At 41.1% G+C, this 19242-nt stretch overlaps 1 protein-coding gene across 1 annotated transcript; it reads left to right on the top strand.

Moving 5' to 3' along the window:
• Positions 1–1747: 1747 nt before the first annotated feature.
• On the top strand, positions 1748–18381 carry fbxw8 (F-box and WD repeat domain containing 8). Its single transcript, XM_026344176.1, has 11 exons — positions 1748–2320; positions 2418–2522; positions 3181–3345; positions 3674–3762; positions 7513–7670; positions 7758–7954; positions 8361–8579; positions 13473–13600; positions 16522–16695; positions 16919–17035; positions 18180–18381. Exons 1-11 carry the CDS (start codon positions 1880–1882, stop codon positions 18343–18345), a joined length of 1959 nt encoding a protein of 652 aa, XP_026199961.1. The 5' UTR covers positions 1748–1879; the 3' UTR covers positions 18346–18381.
• Positions 18382–19242: the final 861 nt, after the last annotated feature.

The raw sequence follows: 19242 nt of genomic DNA, 5'->3' as shown, positions 1-19242 counted from the left end.
CAGTCCGTGGGAGGCGAAAATTCAAAGTCCCATTCGTCAGCTTTTCCCTCCGCTCTACCAGGGGAGGATTACATCACCGTTTAGTAACTGGGATGACAGAATCAGAAGGTCACACGGGTGCAGGGCTGCAGGGGGTTCAGCATGTCAGCACGGTCGTGAAACTCGTAGTGCATCCGCATCTGGCCTGAGCAAGTCCTCGCCACACATGGGATTTAGTCAGAGACAAAGTTCGGGACCCCGAAACACACATTTAAGTCCGCTCCTGCCTCCTCTTTTGCCGCCTTTTTTTTCGGGCTGCGCACTTTTTCCTGCAGCCCGTAGTTATAGTGCAAATAACGTGAGGTCCTAAAGGCACCATCTGTGAAAAAAGTAACAAAGAGAGACCTGTGACCCTGAACGCATCACTGTCGGTTTAGCTCATTTCACTCATTTTTAGCAATAGCTTCTTTCAACATGAACTTATTTTAATATACAACACACTGGTGAAAAGTTAAACAATGCCATTTATAACTTGGAAAACATTTATTATATCCTCTAAATGAAATTTAAACGCACCTCCAAGTGAATTTACCTGCGCTGCACTTGGCTGATCTTTAGTTTTCCGGGGTTTGTAGTGAAAGTTGTGAAACTCCCTACACAAGTTCTCAGACTGCTACATATTTATCGAGTGCTTAATAATTGAGCATTTAAACCTTTGTTTTGTGTTTGAGTTTTTTACCTTTAAGCATTGAAGAACACAGAGACAAGAACAAAAACACATTATATCACTTTGCTTCGTGCATCACTCACTGTCTTTTCATTAATATCGTGCAGCAGGTTTTTGTTTGGATCTCATCTTTTCTTTTGCACATGCAACATGTTGCTCACATCGACACTGCTGCTCTCGCGCAGGTGACTTGACACTTAACGCACCTGTTGCCGCCTCGCGCCCTACAGGTGTCGCCTCGCGACGAGCAGCACGAGCACGGTGAAGTGTATTGCCGTGCACAGGAAGCTCTTCAGGTGGTCTCGCCCCGCAGCCGCCCCTGCCGCCGCCGCCGCCGCCGCCGCCGCCTCCGTCCCCCTGTCCTCGCAGCTGTAGCCGCCGTCCGTCTCCCCCGCCGTCCAGCTTTTCTCCAGCTGGTCTCCAATCCTCCGCAGGCGCGACGCGAGCAGCTGAGCCACGGAGCACGGAGACGGTCCGAGGGCACTGCAGGTGGAGTCACCGGGCAGGAGCAAAGGCTGGTCTATCGGCAGCCAGCACATCTTGTCCGACAGAGCAACCAGTCTTCTCTCTTTGGGTCTTCAGGATATATGAGCCTCCTTCTCCTCTCTCATCAAACCTTAACTGTGTTTGCGTTCCCCCCTTTCTCTCTCGCTCTCTCTACTGTATTATTCATTACAGTGTCACATGGTGTGGGGTTTACATCATCTTTTTCCCAAAAGAGAGATGCAGTGGTTAACTCTTGAATCTCTCCTGTCTGCTTTGATCTGAGGAGTCTTTTGTTATAGGCTGTTCTGGGACATTGTGTTCCCTTCCATGTTTTTTGATCAATAAAAGATTCATTTTGTATTATTTTTTTTAAAATACGACCATGCCTTTGACATGACACATGAAACACTTGCATTTATAGTCAGAACATTTACCAGTTGTGGCCATAAAACGTACACAACTTTAGAGAATGGCGGCTTCTATAATAAAAGTGCGGAATTAAAAACTGGCGGAACTGATGTGCAGCAGCACGCTGTCCCTCATCGGACTGTTTATAGAGAAGGACAGTTGCTTGTTTTGCGTCGATGTCCAGCTGTGGCTTTACGTCGCTCTACATAACTGCTAATTTAATATAATATTAGTTTATGACATTGTGTAGCTCTGTTTTGTCAACGATGGTTGAGAAACATGGCAGAGGACGAACTTGCTGCATTCAGGGAGCGTTGGAAACATGAATTAACGAGTAAAAAAGACGAGCAGCGACTTGTTTGTGCTCCTTCCCCTTCATGGGTTAATGCTGGCCAGGCTGACCAGAGAGACCTGAAAAACAGATACTTTGAAGAGAAAAATAATAATCCTACAAAACCGGAAAAGGATGGCTGCACTAGAAATGAAGCATCTGTTAAAGCAGGACGAGGAAGCACTGCAGCCGGGTGTGAGGATCAGCCTGAGTATGTGTCCATTGCACGTAGTTTGCTGGATGGAAGGTGCAGTCCCCTGCTGGACAGGATTCAGGAGGAAAGAAGCAGGAGGAAGAGGGAATATCAGAGCACAAGCAGTGAGTCTCTGCAGCCACAAACAAAGACCAGGAAAGAGGAGAAGCTGGTGGATCAACTCATTGAGGATCTGGTATGAGGAGGATAGATGTGGTAGAAAGTACATGATCACGTAGATAGTAGTTGGTCAGTGTCAGATAAGCATGTGTGGTGTGCTCATTCTTTTGCAGAATGAAGTCAATGACATTCCTTTCTTTGACATCGAGTTACCGTATGAGTTGGCCTTGAAGATATTCCAGTATCTCAGCTGTACTGAGTTAGGCCGATGTGCCCAGGTAAGCTGCAGTGGTAAAACTATTCTTGACATGAGCTCTGCATAATAAAATGCAAGAGAAAAGTGGATGTATTTGACATAAATCGGCCTCACACCAGCTGAAGAGCCACATATTGACCATACGTCCTGAACAAACTGTGACCACAGCTTTTTAAAGCAGCTTCTAGCTTTTGATCCAATACAGTTATCAAGAAACACAGCACAGTTTTAACCCCTCAGTCCCCTAATTAGTAGTCATATAATCTCTCACTGAGAAAAATCACTCTTTAATTAAACAGCTAACAACATCTACACTTGACTAGAGCCAAAAAGACCAACAGTTTCAAACTAGCTATCATAGCTTGAATGCATATTATGTGTAGTGTATACAGACTGAGGTCATACTTTGTCTGTACTCTCCATATGACATCCTTTCCTGTAAAGTGACCACAGTGTGCAGCTTTCTGATATATTTTAGAGGTCTTGGCAGTAGTGCTTAGTGGAGCTTTAAAACGTTTTTTAACAGATTAGGATATTACAGTCTGTGCTCAACCAACAGCACATTTCACCGTGTTTTGTTGGCAGACAGCCAAGCTCATTATGTGCAAATAAATTAAGCGATGCAAGCTTGTAATGTATGCTGACGCAACCCATAGTTACACTGTTCAATCTCCTCTCAGGTGAGCAGGGCATGGAGGGTCCTTGCAGAGGATGGCGTTTTGTGGTTTAAGATGTGCATGAACGAGGGCTATCATCAGGGTGCCAGCGTGTCTGATTCCCCCTGTTGGAAGAGCACTCTGCGGGACTGCAGGAGCTCAGCCAAAACTGTCTGCTTCAACTGGAAGGTGGGCGTGAGCTTTTCTACCTCCATAAAAATGTCACATTAATTCCCCAAATACCACACGTGTCTACAGGTTTGTCTGGTGAATTTACATCATCACGTGCCAAAGTAGAATTACAGCAAATCACAGATTGAACTCTTGCATTGCCTCTCATCTGTGTTTCTAATTTTTATGCAAGTTTTCTTATGATCACAGGCAGTGATGTTAAAGTCCCCCAAAGTTCAGTTTAGAAGGAAACCTATCCAAGATGTGAACCCCCATTACACATCAACCTTATATTTGACTAATTTTAAAATACCGTGTTTTCAACCAAGTAACATTTTCTGTCTAGAATCGAGTGGGATCCATCAGCCAGCTGCAGTTTGAGCTGGGGAAGGTGTTGTGTGATGTCAGCTCCTGTGACAACTTTGTCTTGGCCGGGTGAGTTTCAAGGCCACTTCTGACATCTGACGTGTATTAATTTTAGATTTAAAACTGGCTGTAACTTCGACTGCTTCCATACTCTGAGAACCTGAGTTATTACCTCTGTCACTCTTCAGCTTTATATCTTCTCATATACAGGAGATCTCAGTCTACAGTTTACTGTAAATTACACTTGTGATTTATGATATATGGGTGTAAAAATGTCATATTTAATCCTTAACCATTTTGCCGTGTATCCCTAATAGATTGCAGTATCACAACCATGACTTCTATATTAGGCTAGTTAGTCCTGGGATGATGCATTTAACATTTCTTGTGCAAAAGTGATATTGTAATAATAAAACATGTAGGTAGTTATTGTGAACAGCAAGGATGAGTAGAAAGGAAATTGCACAACCTATAGAAATCCAGAACATGTCACAATATTGGGATGTTGAGTAAACTAAATTTTTGATTGCCATTTGGTTGTGTATTGCTTTTGAAACTTGTTGAAACCAGTCATCTGTGGTACTACCAAAGAGGTTTAGTGAAGTGCATCTTCAAGTGTGAACATTTATATTTGTTATTTGTTTTTACAAAAACTTATTTCTCATAGATTTCTGTTAACAATTAGATTCTGAAAAAAAGCAATGCATGTTTTCGACAAGCAGATCTTCATTTACATATGAGTAAACTGATGAATAATACGTGTGGGTTAAGGAAAAAGCAATTTTGTGAATGTGGTCATGAACCACACACTTTGATTTAAACTTCACATGAACTGATGTCAGGTGTCTGTAGCAGGACATGGACAGTTTTAACGCTATAGACAAGTCAACATTTTCAAGTGGCAGCTGAGACATCTGACAGTTCACAGTGTAAATTGAAGTGACTTTTAAACCCTCACATTTTCCATGCTTTTACAATCCTTCTGCTGACAGTAAACTAAACTTTACTAAACCTGCTGTGATATAGTTGAGCTGAGACAGTGATAGATAGATTGTGAGGACCCACAGGGAGGTGCACAACGTCTCCAGGGAGTGATGTGATTAGATTCCCCTCAGTCCTGCTGTGTCTCATTGGAGATTGTTTGTATCTTGTCAGGTGAACAGATGTAGGAGACACAGTACCAAAACAGTCTAGACAAGACGAAGCACTTTGCAAAAGTCTTCTCTTTTCATTGTTGCAAGGGGGATTAACAAATTCACATTGTCGATACTTTAACCATTATTGGTACTTAAAGGGTCATTTAGCTAAGTGAAACTACTTGATTTTGTTTAACTAGAACATAATCAATAGCAGTTAAGATGAATTAAGAATGATTCATTTGCATGCGCAGAATGTTATTAGAAAAGATTATTAGACATTTGGCACTTGACAGGCAACGGGAGACGTTGTCTCGTTAACCCAACCGCTCTTGGAGTCACACAGTGACATAAAGGCCAAATCTGCTGAGGCTTGCATGATGATTGTAGCAATCTGTGCACAAAGTTTCTTGTACAGAAAAGTTTTGAGAAAATAATTGGGCGGGATTCAGCATCATCATCCTGTCGATAGTTGGCATTGAAGTGATGTACCAATTAAGTGAACGTGTGTACTGCTATTGTTTACTTCCTGCCAAATACTGCAATGCCAGTCACACATGCATACGGGTGCACAACATGTACACCCTCTGTCACACTCTCTTTCTCTGTCAAACACTCTGGCTGTGAGGCGGATGCTTGCTCAGACATGATGGTATCTGTGGAGGTGGTAACGCTGGCAGTTTGTCGTCTCCCGCGGTGTGAGCTCATTGACTTGGGTGAAGACCGAAGCCGAGCAGGGGGGAGGTCGAGAACAGAACAGAACAGAACAGAAGCCTGTTGAGGGCGAGAGGTGACTTGTTACTTGTGGACGGGAGGTAAAGGCAGCACTTTGTCACTAAAATGGGATGAGGTGAGGTGAGTTTGTGTGAAAACAGAAAAAGGTCACAATCTGGTTGGCTGCAAAAAAATCTAGCTGGATGAAATCTGACTTTTGCTATTTTTAAATTAACCAATAAACAGATGCAAACTTACCAATCACTGAGGGGACTGCTAACTCCTGTTGACCTCCACACTGGATAATGTGAGCCAGTGGTTGGAATTGCTTTCAGCCACTCAAAAGGCTTGTTCTGTGTTGTTTATAAAATTGAAATAGAATAAAACCTTTTACTTTGTTTTATCAAGAAGAAGAAAAGTGAAAGGGGAAATAAATGTGTCATAGTTCTCATAGAATCTCCATTTTTAGCATTAACTTATTAATCATTCTTGTCTTTTAAATGTCAAGTGTGCATCACAGTCTTTTCTCAAATGTTGGCTTTTGCTTGACCATCATTGTAAATAAAATCAAAGATATGCATCAGAAACAAATCAGCAAATCCTCACACTGTAGAATCAGGAAGAAGCCGATGATGATCTGCAGAAGGCACTCACACCCACAGGCATATACCAACAAACCAACAGATACAGAACATACACATAGATTTAAATATAAAAAGAATATAACAAATACATACATGAAGTATAGATTTCAAAATACGTGAAATTATTCAAATATAAATTTCAATTTTCTTTGTATAGCGCCAAATCACAACAAAAGTCATCTCGAAGCACTTTTCAGTGTTTAAGGTTTAAGACCTTACAGAGTGTATAGAAAATTACAACAATCCCATTTGAGCAAGTTTTAGGCAACAGTGGAGAGGAAAAACTCCCTTTAGAATAAACCTCCAGCAGACCTAGGCTCATGGAGGACGGCCATCTGCCTTGACCGGTTGGGATGAGTGGAAAGAGTAGAGAGAAAAGAACAACAGGCAACAAAAACAACAAGAAAAAGCAAAAACATTAGGAAGGATAACTGGATTCAGATATACAGCTCCAGGCCGAAGGTACCTGCAGAAAAGTACAGGGAGAGGGAGACAGAGAGGAGGAAGCACAACTACAGGAGAGAGAAGACACAAAGTTAATGACGTGCAATGGTGGCATTTGAATGGATAGACAAAACTGTATCTAAACATGTCTCACTTACCTCAGGCCAAACCCCACCATACAGGAATCAATTACAAGTTCTATTACTATTATTACACTATTGTTCAGTTTCCCATATTTTCTTTGTTTTATATCTTTGCAAAGTGCATATCTGAGGGTTTAAGAGTGTTCTATAAATGATTCCAGTTGCAGATCGTCTGTCACATACAGTCTTACTTTTCAGCAGAAAAACTGCCAAGGTATCATGTGTTACAGCAATAAAACAATTAAAACTCACTGGATGAATCAGCAGGATAAAGTTACAGAAGGCAGCTAACAAACTCTTATGTGATGGAGAGAATAGGTAAAAAGTATGTCTTCTGTAACTGCATAGGGTTTCTCTAAACCTGAAGTGTGCACTACTATGGTAAACTTCAAACAGTAGATTGGGCACCCTTATAAACAGCGTGGTCCAATAGTATGGGGCGAAATGTTTGACTATGTTTCGCCCAAGCAACACCCCTGTAATCCTGGAAAGATCACAGAACAAAGATTTTAGAAAACATAACAGTCCGGGTGAGTAAAGGAGGAAAGTGTGAGAGGGGAAATGATTCAGCAGTGAGAGGGTGACGTCAGGTATCCTCGAAGAGACAAATTCTCAGCCTTGGTTAGAAAATGGGCAAAAGTTCTGCTCATACATTCTTCAGCCTTTTTGTACCAACCTACATATTTGCTCTGTGTGTGTTTAAAGTGACTTGATGTAGTTGTACTGTATGTGTGTCAGGTACACGTCTGGTGATGTGAGGCTGTGGGACACGCTGCACTGGGACTCAACAGCCACATACCTGAAGACTAACAGCCTGTCAGCTAACACAGAGCCCAGACCACATGTTAGTCACGTTCAGGTCAGCGGCACAGTGGCTGCTGCTGCTTATGAAGACGGTAGGTGTAGGTGTATGTGTTTTCAATAGCTAATTAAATGAAGCAAACCCTGTGTTAATGGGATGTGTTACAATGTTCTGGTTATAGGCTGTGTGGACCTGTGGAGCACAGAAACAGGTGGAGAGCCCATTCACCACTACCAGAGCCCTGGGAGGGTCCAGACCCTGGCCCTGAGCTGCGACAGTCCTGTCCTGGGCTCCTCTGCTGGGCCTGACATTAGGCTTGATTGTGCTGACGAACGTGGCTACTGGAGGACAATTTACCAGGCTCAGCTACCCAAGACTGTAAGTCAGAGTCAGACAGATGTACGACAAGCTCCACGCTGATAGATAATTGTGTTAATTAACAGGTGGTCCTTCACACCTTTTCCTCTTGTGATTTTATTCTAAAAATGATAGAAACACCTTTTTTTTTGTGGCATTATGGTTTCATGAATTTGTACTAATGCTGAAATGATTTAGATGATCAATCACAAAGTTATATTCATACTTATTCATATTTTCTAATGGCTTCATGAGGAAGTGAAAACATGTTTATAGCAAATCTCAGTAATGAAGCTCACCCCCATTAATTTATTTTTTTAAACATAGTTGAAACATACAGGCTGCATTGCTAAATCCATCAACAGAGCAGTGTGCATAGTGCTTAGTGCTGTATGAACAGTGCTCCTCTGTTTTGTCTGTATGGCAGGTAGAGAGCCTGGTTTTAGTGCCAGGCAGAAGGCAGCAGCACCCCTTGGCGGCCCTGGCAGCAGAGGAGGCTGTGTACCTGCTAGACCCACGAGAGGATGAGCCGCGGACGCTGCACTCAGTCTACGGTCATCCTGTTACCTGCCTGGATGCCTCTGAGTCCGACGTTGCATTCGGGGTGAAGCGCTCCGGCTGGGCCATGCATGATGGAGGGAATAAGGTGGGTTCTCTGCACACTTCATGTGAGAAATTGCAGTGTGACATTAACAAGTGATTGTTCTTACACAAGGAAGGATTTTATTTTTCTGCAGAACTGAGGCTTGTTGATAAAAAGCTGTAAGTTGTGTGTCTCAAACTATTTCTAAGTCTTTTGACCCTTTTTATGTGATGCAACCACAGAGAAATGGTTTAGATAATTCAAAAAAGAGAATTCAGTAACAATATTAATTAGTATTTTACAATAGCCTATTGAGAAGAGCACTCTGGTATTTACAGTAAATAACAGCCTTGATCGAGTTGTATTTAGGGCGCTTTTGAGCTTTGTAGAGTTGAAAAGTCTGTGAAAGAAAAAAAAAACCTAAACAAAACCTTGATTGTTGATCAAGTATCTCTGCAGCTGGAGTTTAAACATACAAAAACTGCTAGCCAGACCTTACCAATTGAAATAAAAGGTTTCCAGTAGAGTTAACAAGGTCGCTTGTGCTCTCAACAAGTGCTTAATGAAAAAATAGGAAGTTGAACTCAATAAATAATTTGCTTTGCTCAAACGAAATTATGTTTGTTTTCTTTTAGGAATACAATTCATTGTTGGGAAGAGCATTAAGAATCTCAAGGATAATGGTCTCATTTTGGCATTGGGCCATCATCAGTTTAGACTCTGGCTTATAGCTGAAACACTCATCGTCGGTAGAAAATATGCCTCGTGCATTTTAAATGTGAAGCTCATTTTGTTACAAATTGACATGCACATTTAAATGATGAGAATTTGAATGATGTGCACTGCAAACAAAGTTTGTTTTCTAAACACATCTCATCTGTGTTAATATAAACTTGATCTCCTGACACGTGATCATTATCATATTTGTCCCTTTAGACCATTCGGTTCCCATTAGAAATGAATGTGATGTACCTGTAGGGGATTTGTTTATAGTACAAATATCTAGCTTAAATAGTGGCAAGCCCTCCTTGGGCCCTGCACCTAATTACTACGGCCTTTAAGTGTGCTTTGATGAACTGTTGTTCCCTAAGCTATGTCTGTTTGCTTCTAATAATACTGTGTTTCTAAGGACCCTTATGCACCTAATTGACTCTTAAGCCTTTACTTAGAAAATACAAAGAGCCATGAGAGAGACTGCTCTGTTGGGATCTGGACGCAACTATACAAAAGTCATCGTGGTTTTAAGCTCACTTCATCTAGATCTTTTTTGTCAACATTAATTGATAACAAATACTAAATTATGCTACTTCAAATTTTCCTCATTCAGAAAAGCAGATGTTAGTTGCTTTAGAAGCGGGACAAGTGCTGGCTGCAGAACGTGCTTGTACCACGCATGCAGGTTATGTGTGTGTGTGTGTGTGTGTGTGTGCGCGCCGCACTCTGCTATTGACTGACAGATTTTTGGCTAAGCTGTGACACTGACATCACCCGTATTAGACAAACGCAGCTGATGCACTGCAGCAGTGATTCAGTGGCAGCGCTAAAGCACCACGTAGTGGGCCAACGGGAGAGAAGCAGTGAGAGAGTGAGAAGCTGCCTTATAACTGGGGAGAAACAGTGAGTCCCGATGGAACTAGTCTGGAGAGAAAAAAACAGTGTGCACATTATAATCCCATTTTGCAGTTTGCGTTTCTTGTACTACTACTCTGGATTTGTCTTTTTCCTGCCTGCAGTTGTTGCAGAACCCACACTTGTTGCACCAGGTGTTCTTATCTCTAAATTTGAATTCTAATTTGAATTCCTAATTTCAAGCTCTCCTTAATTTTCTTTACCTATGTTTCAAGATGTTTTCAGTCTAGTTTTCTTCGTCTTTAAGAAAACCTGAGGTTGATCGGGAGTTGTTGATGACAGCCATAAAATCAATATATCGTTTTTTTCTAGTTTCCTGTTGATCAGACTTTCTAAACAAAGTTCATCTCTTCTTAGACTCACAGTCCAACTGAAACTATCATTTCTCTTTTTAACAACATCTTGGGATAAAAAGCAGCAGGTCCTTCGCATTAGATATGTTTTGTTTGTGTTTGCAGCACAGAAATCATCTTTCTGACAATGACACATCTCTCTTACTAATTAAAAAGTTTAGCGAAGTTAATGAACCTGTCTGTCACTCTTGTCACACTTCTAACAGCAATTTCATGCGGTGAAGAAGACGAGGATCGAATTGGTGTAAATGTTAGTGACGCCAGACGTTTTTCATGCACGAAAACATATGCTTCATTAAAATCTGTCAAAATTCATGGAGATGGCATCCAAGAATGTCATCTCGCACCTTCTTTCCCACAGAGGAATGAAACTTTTTCATTTGCAGCCTTTTGACTTTTGACTCCAACACATTGTCATGTTTTAGACTCGATTCGTATTTTTCTTTTTTACCTGTTAGCCTGTTTTATCATGTATCTTGTGGCTTTGTCTTCGAGCTCCCCCCTCTTTGTTGCTGTTATCAGTGGGAGTATATGTATGTGTGTACGCGTGGTTGAAAGCAGTCTCCAGATCCTCATTACTGCTCGCCTCCTTCTTGCCAGTGTACTGGGGGTACCCAGGCATCGACCCAGCTCATGGCTGGGCTTTCGACACAAGCTGGTGTTTCTACTGGCAAATCATCCATCCGCTGCAGTTGATCTACCACAGAGCACTGAGCATAAGTGCTGTCAGAAAACCTATAATCCATTCATTGCCTCAAGCTCAGAGGGCTCGTTGATGCACGGTTGGCTGAATGATTGGTTTGATGTACAGGGGCTTATAAATCTGTGGATTGAAATATGTAGGAAGGATATAAACATTATCAGGATCCTTTATTATGTCCAGCAAAACCACCACTTTAAACAAGCATCAACAGCAACAGGAACTGTGATTAAGTGCGTGTTATGTGTAACGAGGTCAGCACACCAGAGAGGGAGTGACAATCACAGCATCCTACCATGTGAGTTACTTCACTGGATGACATTATTTTATTTCAGCCGGTAATTTCACTGTTGAGTTCCTCCCATGTATCTGTGGGACCATTTACTTAGATGAGCTGTTGGAGTGAAAGCCTGTGGATAGCTAGTGGCACACAGTTTCCCATTCCTCATCTATAATATGACATTTAAGATGAATTAAAAAACCACCCAAATTTTGCTATTCAGCCAGAAGTGTTCAATAATAAAGGCGATTGTGAAATAAAAGGTTTCCTTCAGTGTTGCAACAGTTGCCAAAAGGTTCATCTCTTAAAAGCAAGCAGTAATTACATTAACGTCGCCGCACAAGCCACTATTACAGTTTCCTTTGTCTGCGAGTCTCACTGGAGCTCCAGCAAGTGCATTAACCTAACAACTCTTCTACAGTCATGCTCATGATTATTTTTCCTCAAAGCATCCTGCTGCCATCTCTAGACAGCCCCCGGTCTTCCCACAAAACAGCTCCTTAGCCTCCCTCAGTGCCATTTTTCCGTTTTAGTAGGCGAGGTAGGCAGATATTTAATCGAAATATCTTCCCCAAACTGTAATGATTCATCGAGAACAGCAGGCTGAGCCTCATTTCTGCGTCCCCCTCCCCTCTCTTTCTCAACTCTTCCCCCTCTCTTCCGCTGTCCAAATCCTATCAAGCTGTCAATTCAAAGTCCAGTGTGATTTGGGCTTTGCCCCGGGGTGGTGCACAATTAAAGCTCTGCTTGGCCCAAATAATGGACACACAAAAACTGCTGGCATCTCCTCAAGGCTTACATCATGCCTCTTTTTTTTTCCTTTAAACTATCTTTGTCATTGTCCCACCAGGTCTCTCCCTCTCTCTCTCTCTCTCTCTCTCTCTCTCTCTCTCTCTCTCTCTCTCTCTCTCTCTCTCTCTCTCTCTCTCTCTCTCTCTCTCTCTCTCTCTCTCTCCTTCTTTCTGGCTTTCTCCATTTCTCTCCCTCCCTTTTAATTATTCAAAGACAATTTTACCTGGCAGTTATCCTGTTTGTTCTGTCTCATTTGGATGAGAAAACACCAGTCACTAATTGACCAATTAGGGCAGCTCCAGATTACGTCATTGTATGAAGTTGTATGAAGAAAGTTTGCTGCAGCCATTGAGCCAGAGGCAACAGTGTGCATCTGTGAGTGTAACTAAAGTTTGCCCTTAGGTGGATTGTTTTTTTAATTACCTGGCTAGGCATCACTTCATTTAATTAGATTTGTCTTTTGTATGATTTATTATCACAGTATTATGATGTCTGGTACTGTGTTTCTTAGTGTGAACTGTTATATTCTGTAATGTACAGACAGTTAGCAGGTATGAATTTAAAATGTTTTAGGACAAATGCATGGTTCAAGTGAAATGGCTGTTGACCACTGCTGCGGTCGGTTGCATCTCCTGATTGTAGCACATTTAGCAAATTATACACATTTGGCTTAGTGAGGAAGCTGTAATCAAAAGTGAAATCACTTTAATGAGTCGATGAAGATGGTTGACGGGGAAGAAATCACAGTGGCAAATGAGACATGTCCACTCTATATATCAATTTCAATTTGATCCAATTGATCAATTAATTTGATTCAGATAAAATCTAACTAACAAACAAAATAAAACACTGTTTGCTAAACCAAAGTACTAACATTCAGCTTTAACTTTAATTCAGACTTTTATTTGCAAGTCAAATGACGTAGAATGTGAACTTTATCCCTCAATCTTGTGATTTAACCAAGAGAAGGTAACAACCTGCAACCCACAGACAGCAATTATCCTTGTACTGTAGCCAACTTTAGAAGCTTTTCAGTTTGCTCCTCAGCAATTCAAACACATAAGTTGGAATAAGTTTGAGAAACTTACCCATCACCGTTTGACCCCTGCTGTTCTTTGGTGGTTATCCATTTGGTGTTTGTCCATTTGAAGGTTGACAGACTTTAATATTTAATATTGCATATGTGTGCTTTTACTTCTCAGATCCACATCTACAGCCTAGAGACTGGGAAACCTGTGGCTTGTGTCGGCAACTCGCCGGGAGATTTCACGTGCATCAACCTGAGAGACAGCCCTCCTCACCTGCTGGTGTGTGGCAACAAAGACAGGAGGTTAGGGCACACATGAGCACTTTGAGGACAGACTTCCCCAGTAATGACATTCTTCATTTATTAAACATCACAAATAGCTGAAACTGAGCCAAGTACTTCAGCTGAAAGGAGAGCCTGTGGAATAGTTTTCCCCACAGCAACATCTGATCCAGGAAGCTGGAAAGCTGTGGCTACTTTGAGTGAAGAACAGGTGGTTTAAAAATATGTGAGAAGAAAAAGCTCTTTGAATTTGGGCATCACTCACAGTCAACCCCAATTTCTCCGTTGCCTTGACAAACAAAGCTTCCAAGAGCTGAAAATGGAAGAAAGAGGCTGGAATTACTTAGAAGTGAGACATTTTGCTCTTTGTCTTTGATCAGAATTTGCCTGGCTGTCTCCTTCTTTACCTGGAATGTTATAGAAGGAAAAAGTCTGGCTGTCTTGATCCCATTCAGCGACGACACACACAATCGTGTACGCACACATACACACACACACACACATTGCTAACCTGGCTCCCAGATGAGGAAAAGACACATAAAAGAGCCATTCTCATCTATTCTGCACTTGTTAGCGGGTGTTGCGGTGCATGAGCTGGCAGGAAGGGAAAAATCCCTGGCGCGTCTTCGTCCCAAAGCTGCCCCCGCTGTTTCTATTCAGCACCACATCCATCTGGCTTTTAAGCAGTTGGCTTAAAGTGAAAGGCAGACCACATTGTATTGTTTAGGTTCCGCTTTTTCTCCCTCGTCTTACTAGTTATGACTCCTAGGCAGGACATTCTCAGTTAAAGATGCAGTGTCAGGTGCCAATCGAAAATGCTTAGCGTTGTTTTGATTCCAGTAGAAATGATTCGACAGCAACATACATATATTCGAATGAATTCTTCAAACTGAAATGTTGTTTCTATGCCAGGGCAGGGGCCGCGTCTTTATTCTTCACTTTCTGATAGATGTGGAGGTCTCACATACACACCAGCTTGGCTCTTCCACTTTGGCCCCAGCTGATGTAGTGCACAGTTAAAGACAAATGGAAACCAGGGAGACAGAGGGACAGTGGGCGATCTTGGCCCTCTGACAGCGTGGCTTTAGGCCAAAGACTAATGCATCCCTTCTTTTTGTCCAAACGAGTTTTGTCCCTCTTTTCTTTTTTTTTTTTTGTGAGATCCAGGGAGCAAATGAAAGGTCCTGATAAGGGCCATCTGGAAGAAAGCCTGAACTGTGCAAACAGGAAAGATGTGGGCAAAGAGCTAAATGGGATTCAGTAAGATTAGGAGGAATGAGTGCCTTACTTGTAGCTGTTAGTCTATTATCACTATGCAGCACTGCAGCTTTGAGTTTGGTCGCAACTTTTCATCAGCGCGGGCAATCATCAGATCGACGTTTTCATTTCTGCAGTATACTAAGTACCTGTGAGGGATGCTGTCACCCTCAGCTGTACTTTCTGTTAAGGGCTAATTAACTTATTTTTGTCATTCTAGCATGATAACTAAAATAGTGGACATGCTAAAAATCTGCCAGATCTCAGCATGTTAACATTGTTGTGATGAGCATGTTAGCATGAATTGCTTCTCTCACAGTTTGAATATTTAGTTTTTAACCACAACACACACTTGCACTAATGATCTTCAAATGTCTTGCTTGCAGTTCACTTAATGTTAACTTGTAGAGGAGACCCCCTTAGCCTTTTACAAACTCTTAAAGTCTTGAACAAATACAGTAAATGAAAAAATAATTTTGGATAGAACAGTTTTTCACAGGTTGTTGCGTTTAGTTTATTGTGTTACCCTGATCTTGGAATAAAGATAAATGCAGGTGGTCTTAACTCTGCACTGCACAAAACCTGTATCACTAAATCCTGCAGCAACCAAAATGTTGTAAAATTTTAAAGGCAACTATTCGTATAGAATATCAAATAAGACCACATGGCTTACCGAACCACAGATTGATCGAACACTATAAACTCTGTGTAATGATTAATGTCTCACATAGCTGTAAGAAAATAACTATGGAGTCATCTGAGCTTCTCCCTCTCGTTAGGCAGAGCTCCTTCTGATTAATGAAGAGCAGTCTGGCCAGTGACAGCTCACTGAAGACAGTGCTGCCTGCAACATTAGATTTATGGTTCTCTGCAGTCTGCCAATACTGTTCAGTCCTCATTGTTAAAACGTGTGTTCCTATCACGTAATGCCACTAAACGGATAAATCTAACTGCAGGCAACAAGGCCCCTTTTAGTCATTTAACTGCGATTCTTTAAAAAAAAAAAAATTGGAAGCAGAAATGAAATCTGTCTGAGTCCCCAAAGTGAATGTGATTATGGTAATGAAGTCTTGGAAGAAGGTTGAGCCTGGATGGAGTCATGTCCTGGATACTTTCAGCTGCAATGAAGCCATGATGACAACAGATGGAGCTGACGGTCCCTTGGGCTTGTGCTGTGCATGAAACTAATTTCTTATTGCCTGTTTTAGATAATAAATACAAGTACATTGATACAAGCGCATTGCAGTGTAATGGCATATTTGGTTGTTTTAGCTCTTGAGAGCACATGATGAAAAATCCTAATGCTGCTCTTGCAAAGCCTCCTTCGAAAAGCAAGAAGAAGTGTCCTGTTGTCTGTAAATGAAAGCTGCATTTGACAAACTGTACTGTCTTGTACAGTCTTAGTGTAACATTGTTAAAATTACCATGCATCACTGGAAATGACTGAGGCTATTTTACTCACTGCACTTCTCCTTCTCTTGCACTCACTCTAAATCACTCCACTGTGAGATATATTCTTACATACAGTATACATGAAAATATGAAAATACAAAACTCCTAAAACCTCCTAGTTTGTATTAAAACAGTAAAGGCCAATAAACACAAAATGCATCATGTGTCTCAGCCGACTAACCCAATTTTTGCTAAATTAATTGCAGCATCTGTCGTTCTCTGCTGTGATCCAGGGTGAGAGTCTTTGACCTACGAGCTGGCTCCTCTGTAGCGTCCCTGTATGCCCACCACCTAGGCGTCACCTCGGCGCAGATCGACGACTGGAAGATTGTGAGCGGTGGAGGAGAAGGATTGGTGTGTGTGTGGGAGATGAGGATGGGAGCTAAGCTGTGGGAGATGCACAACAGGTGGGATGTTCTTTCCTCTAAAGAGAAGATATTTAGCCTGTCAGCTGAAATTAAAACGTTGCATGTGTCCCATAGGTGTCATGAGATGATATTAACGTTTAAAAAACCCATTAACCCGACCATTTCAGAACTCTGTGTTCTTTATATTGGCTTCAAGAAACTACAAGCCACAGGTAATGTACTGTATATGTTTTATACTAAAGGTGCTGTTCGTGTTTTGCAGGCATCCTGTAAGGCATGTACGCTTCAACACCAGCACGCTCCTGACCGCAAACATCCCAGATGACAAGTCGCCGCGGGGGGCCTGCATCACAGACGATGACCTTACAGCTCACCGCAGGTCTGATCTCCCTCCCACCCTCTCCTATCTCTCATAATTTAACTGCACTATAGGTTTTATGAAATTGAGAATTTGGTCTAATATCATTCTTAGAATATTGATCTGATATTTTAGCAAATGTATGTCTTTGCTTTCCTGTCAAGATAAGATTTATATGACTCATTTCTGTAAAGGTTAATAAGTTAAACAGCTACAGTTTGAATTCTGGTTAAAATAGGTAGGTCAGCCTACATGCAACAGCCTACAAAGCAGAATGGAAAAAGCTGCATTTTGCAAATACAATATGCAACTTCTGGCAACTGGAAATGTGCCATACTCTCAAGAATGTTTACTCAATTTGCCCTATGGTGTATAGGTTATTTATACACCATTATTTGTGATGTTTAATAAATGAAGAATGTAATTACTGGGGAAGTCTGTCCTCAAATTTACAAGAATATGCTTACAGAAATGTGTAGCCTGTCTTGGTAGGTGTCCAGTTCACTTTGTACATTTGTACAGTAACTAGAGAAGCAACTTTACTCTTTGTCTCTGTACAGTGGCGTTCAGAAGCAGGATAATAACTGTTATATTGTGAAATAAATTGTGTCAGAAAAGTAATGCATAACTGAATATGGTCTCAGACCAAAAGAGTAAAAAAAGCCTTACAGTTTGTAAATAATGTTGAAAAATCCCTGAAAATACAAATGTGAAAAACAATGAAACTGTGACACCACACAATCAAGAAACTCAAAATCTATCCACCCGGGGCATTAATTATTAGCACTATGTTAAAAACATACATGACGTGGCTTGTGGCATCTCCTAGATGTGTAAGGTACCCCTTTCACATCATTATTTGGTGCACAAGGTTAGACATTACCTGATTGTTAGAAGTGATGCTCGACTCAAAAACCTTTAGAAGAGACCATCTCAACATTGTTACCTGTGGTGTTCTGAGGCTCTGACAACATCTTGTCACATTAAGATAAGTTATGAAACACATCTCTACTAAATATATATAAAAGTTCCATTCTTCAAAATAATTCATCATCACATTCACAGTGATCCATTCCGGTTTAATGTCTTACTCAAGTATTCAATTCGAACAGTTTTCCAAAAACTGAAATAAGTTGCTGCTAATGTTGCTGTTTGTATGCTTCAGACACAGGGGAGTCATCTGCCATTACGACTTTTCTGAGGATGCGTTGTCACAGGATCACATCCTGCCCATCTGCAGGTCTAACTACACCGAGTCTTACGGCTACAACTACAACATCAGTCTGGCGGTGCCTTACGACAGGCTGTCGGGCTCCCACCCATCCCACTGACAGTCAGTTTCCCAGACTGCAACTGGCTCAGAGAGTGACTAAATGAACAACAGAAATGTTCAGAATTTATCGGTTTGATTCCCCAAACTTTATCCTTTTATTCAATTAGTTTGCTTTTATCATCAAGCCTTTTGGAAAGGTAATATTTGTAATGTATAATGTTGAATTCAGCTGCCTAGATGGTGCACATACTAAGAGCATTGGAATTAATGCATTTTTGATTCATGTTTAGTTTTCTGGATTCGATTCACTGCTGCTGTGCAACATCACAGCAAATAAAAAAAAAAAGTACTTTCTACCTCATTTACTAGATCTTCTTCTTTGTACATTAGCATTTTTCCCAAATATATTTTTCCCATTATTATTCAGTGAAAAGTATAATAAATCATATTGTGGTAAGTAAATGCTTTTCATGATGGAACAGTGTCTGAGCTAAAGCAAACCCCTGGTTGCTCTGGAAAATATTAGTAAAGGTCCTCATGGATCCACTTGGTCCTCATCAGGACATCTTCACCAGGTCGGGTCTATGTTTTTTAAAAATGTATTTATTCATGTTGGGTTCAGATGAGGTCTAAAGTTTTGGACTTGTGAAAACCTCTAGTTCAGACCTCTTCGTTGTTTGCACCATTTATTGTTTTGTAAATTTTAAATAGACAAAAGTGACATTTTGCCCTTTTGGTTTATTTTCATTTATACATTTATTCAGATACATTGAAGTGGCACTCCAATTTATAGTCTGGCACGTCCTGTTTGTTAGGTTTTTTTTTTCTTAGGACGGATTGCGAACTCCACCGGTCATTGATTTAACATATGTTAGAAAGGTACTTCTTCAAAGTACTAAACAAACAATAAACAAAATACTTTAAAATTAGAGGTTTCAGTTTTTAATACATTTGC

This window comes from Anabas testudineus, chromosome 9 (genome assembly GCF_900324465.2).
Source record: "Anabas testudineus chromosome 9, fAnaTes1.2, whole genome shotgun sequence".
NCBI classification, from domain to species: Eukaryota; Metazoa; Chordata; class Actinopteri; order Anabantiformes; family Anabantidae; genus Anabas; species Anabas testudineus.
The sequence above is the reverse complement of the archived record's forward strand: the minus strand, read 5'-3'. Positions and strand labels throughout refer to the sequence as shown.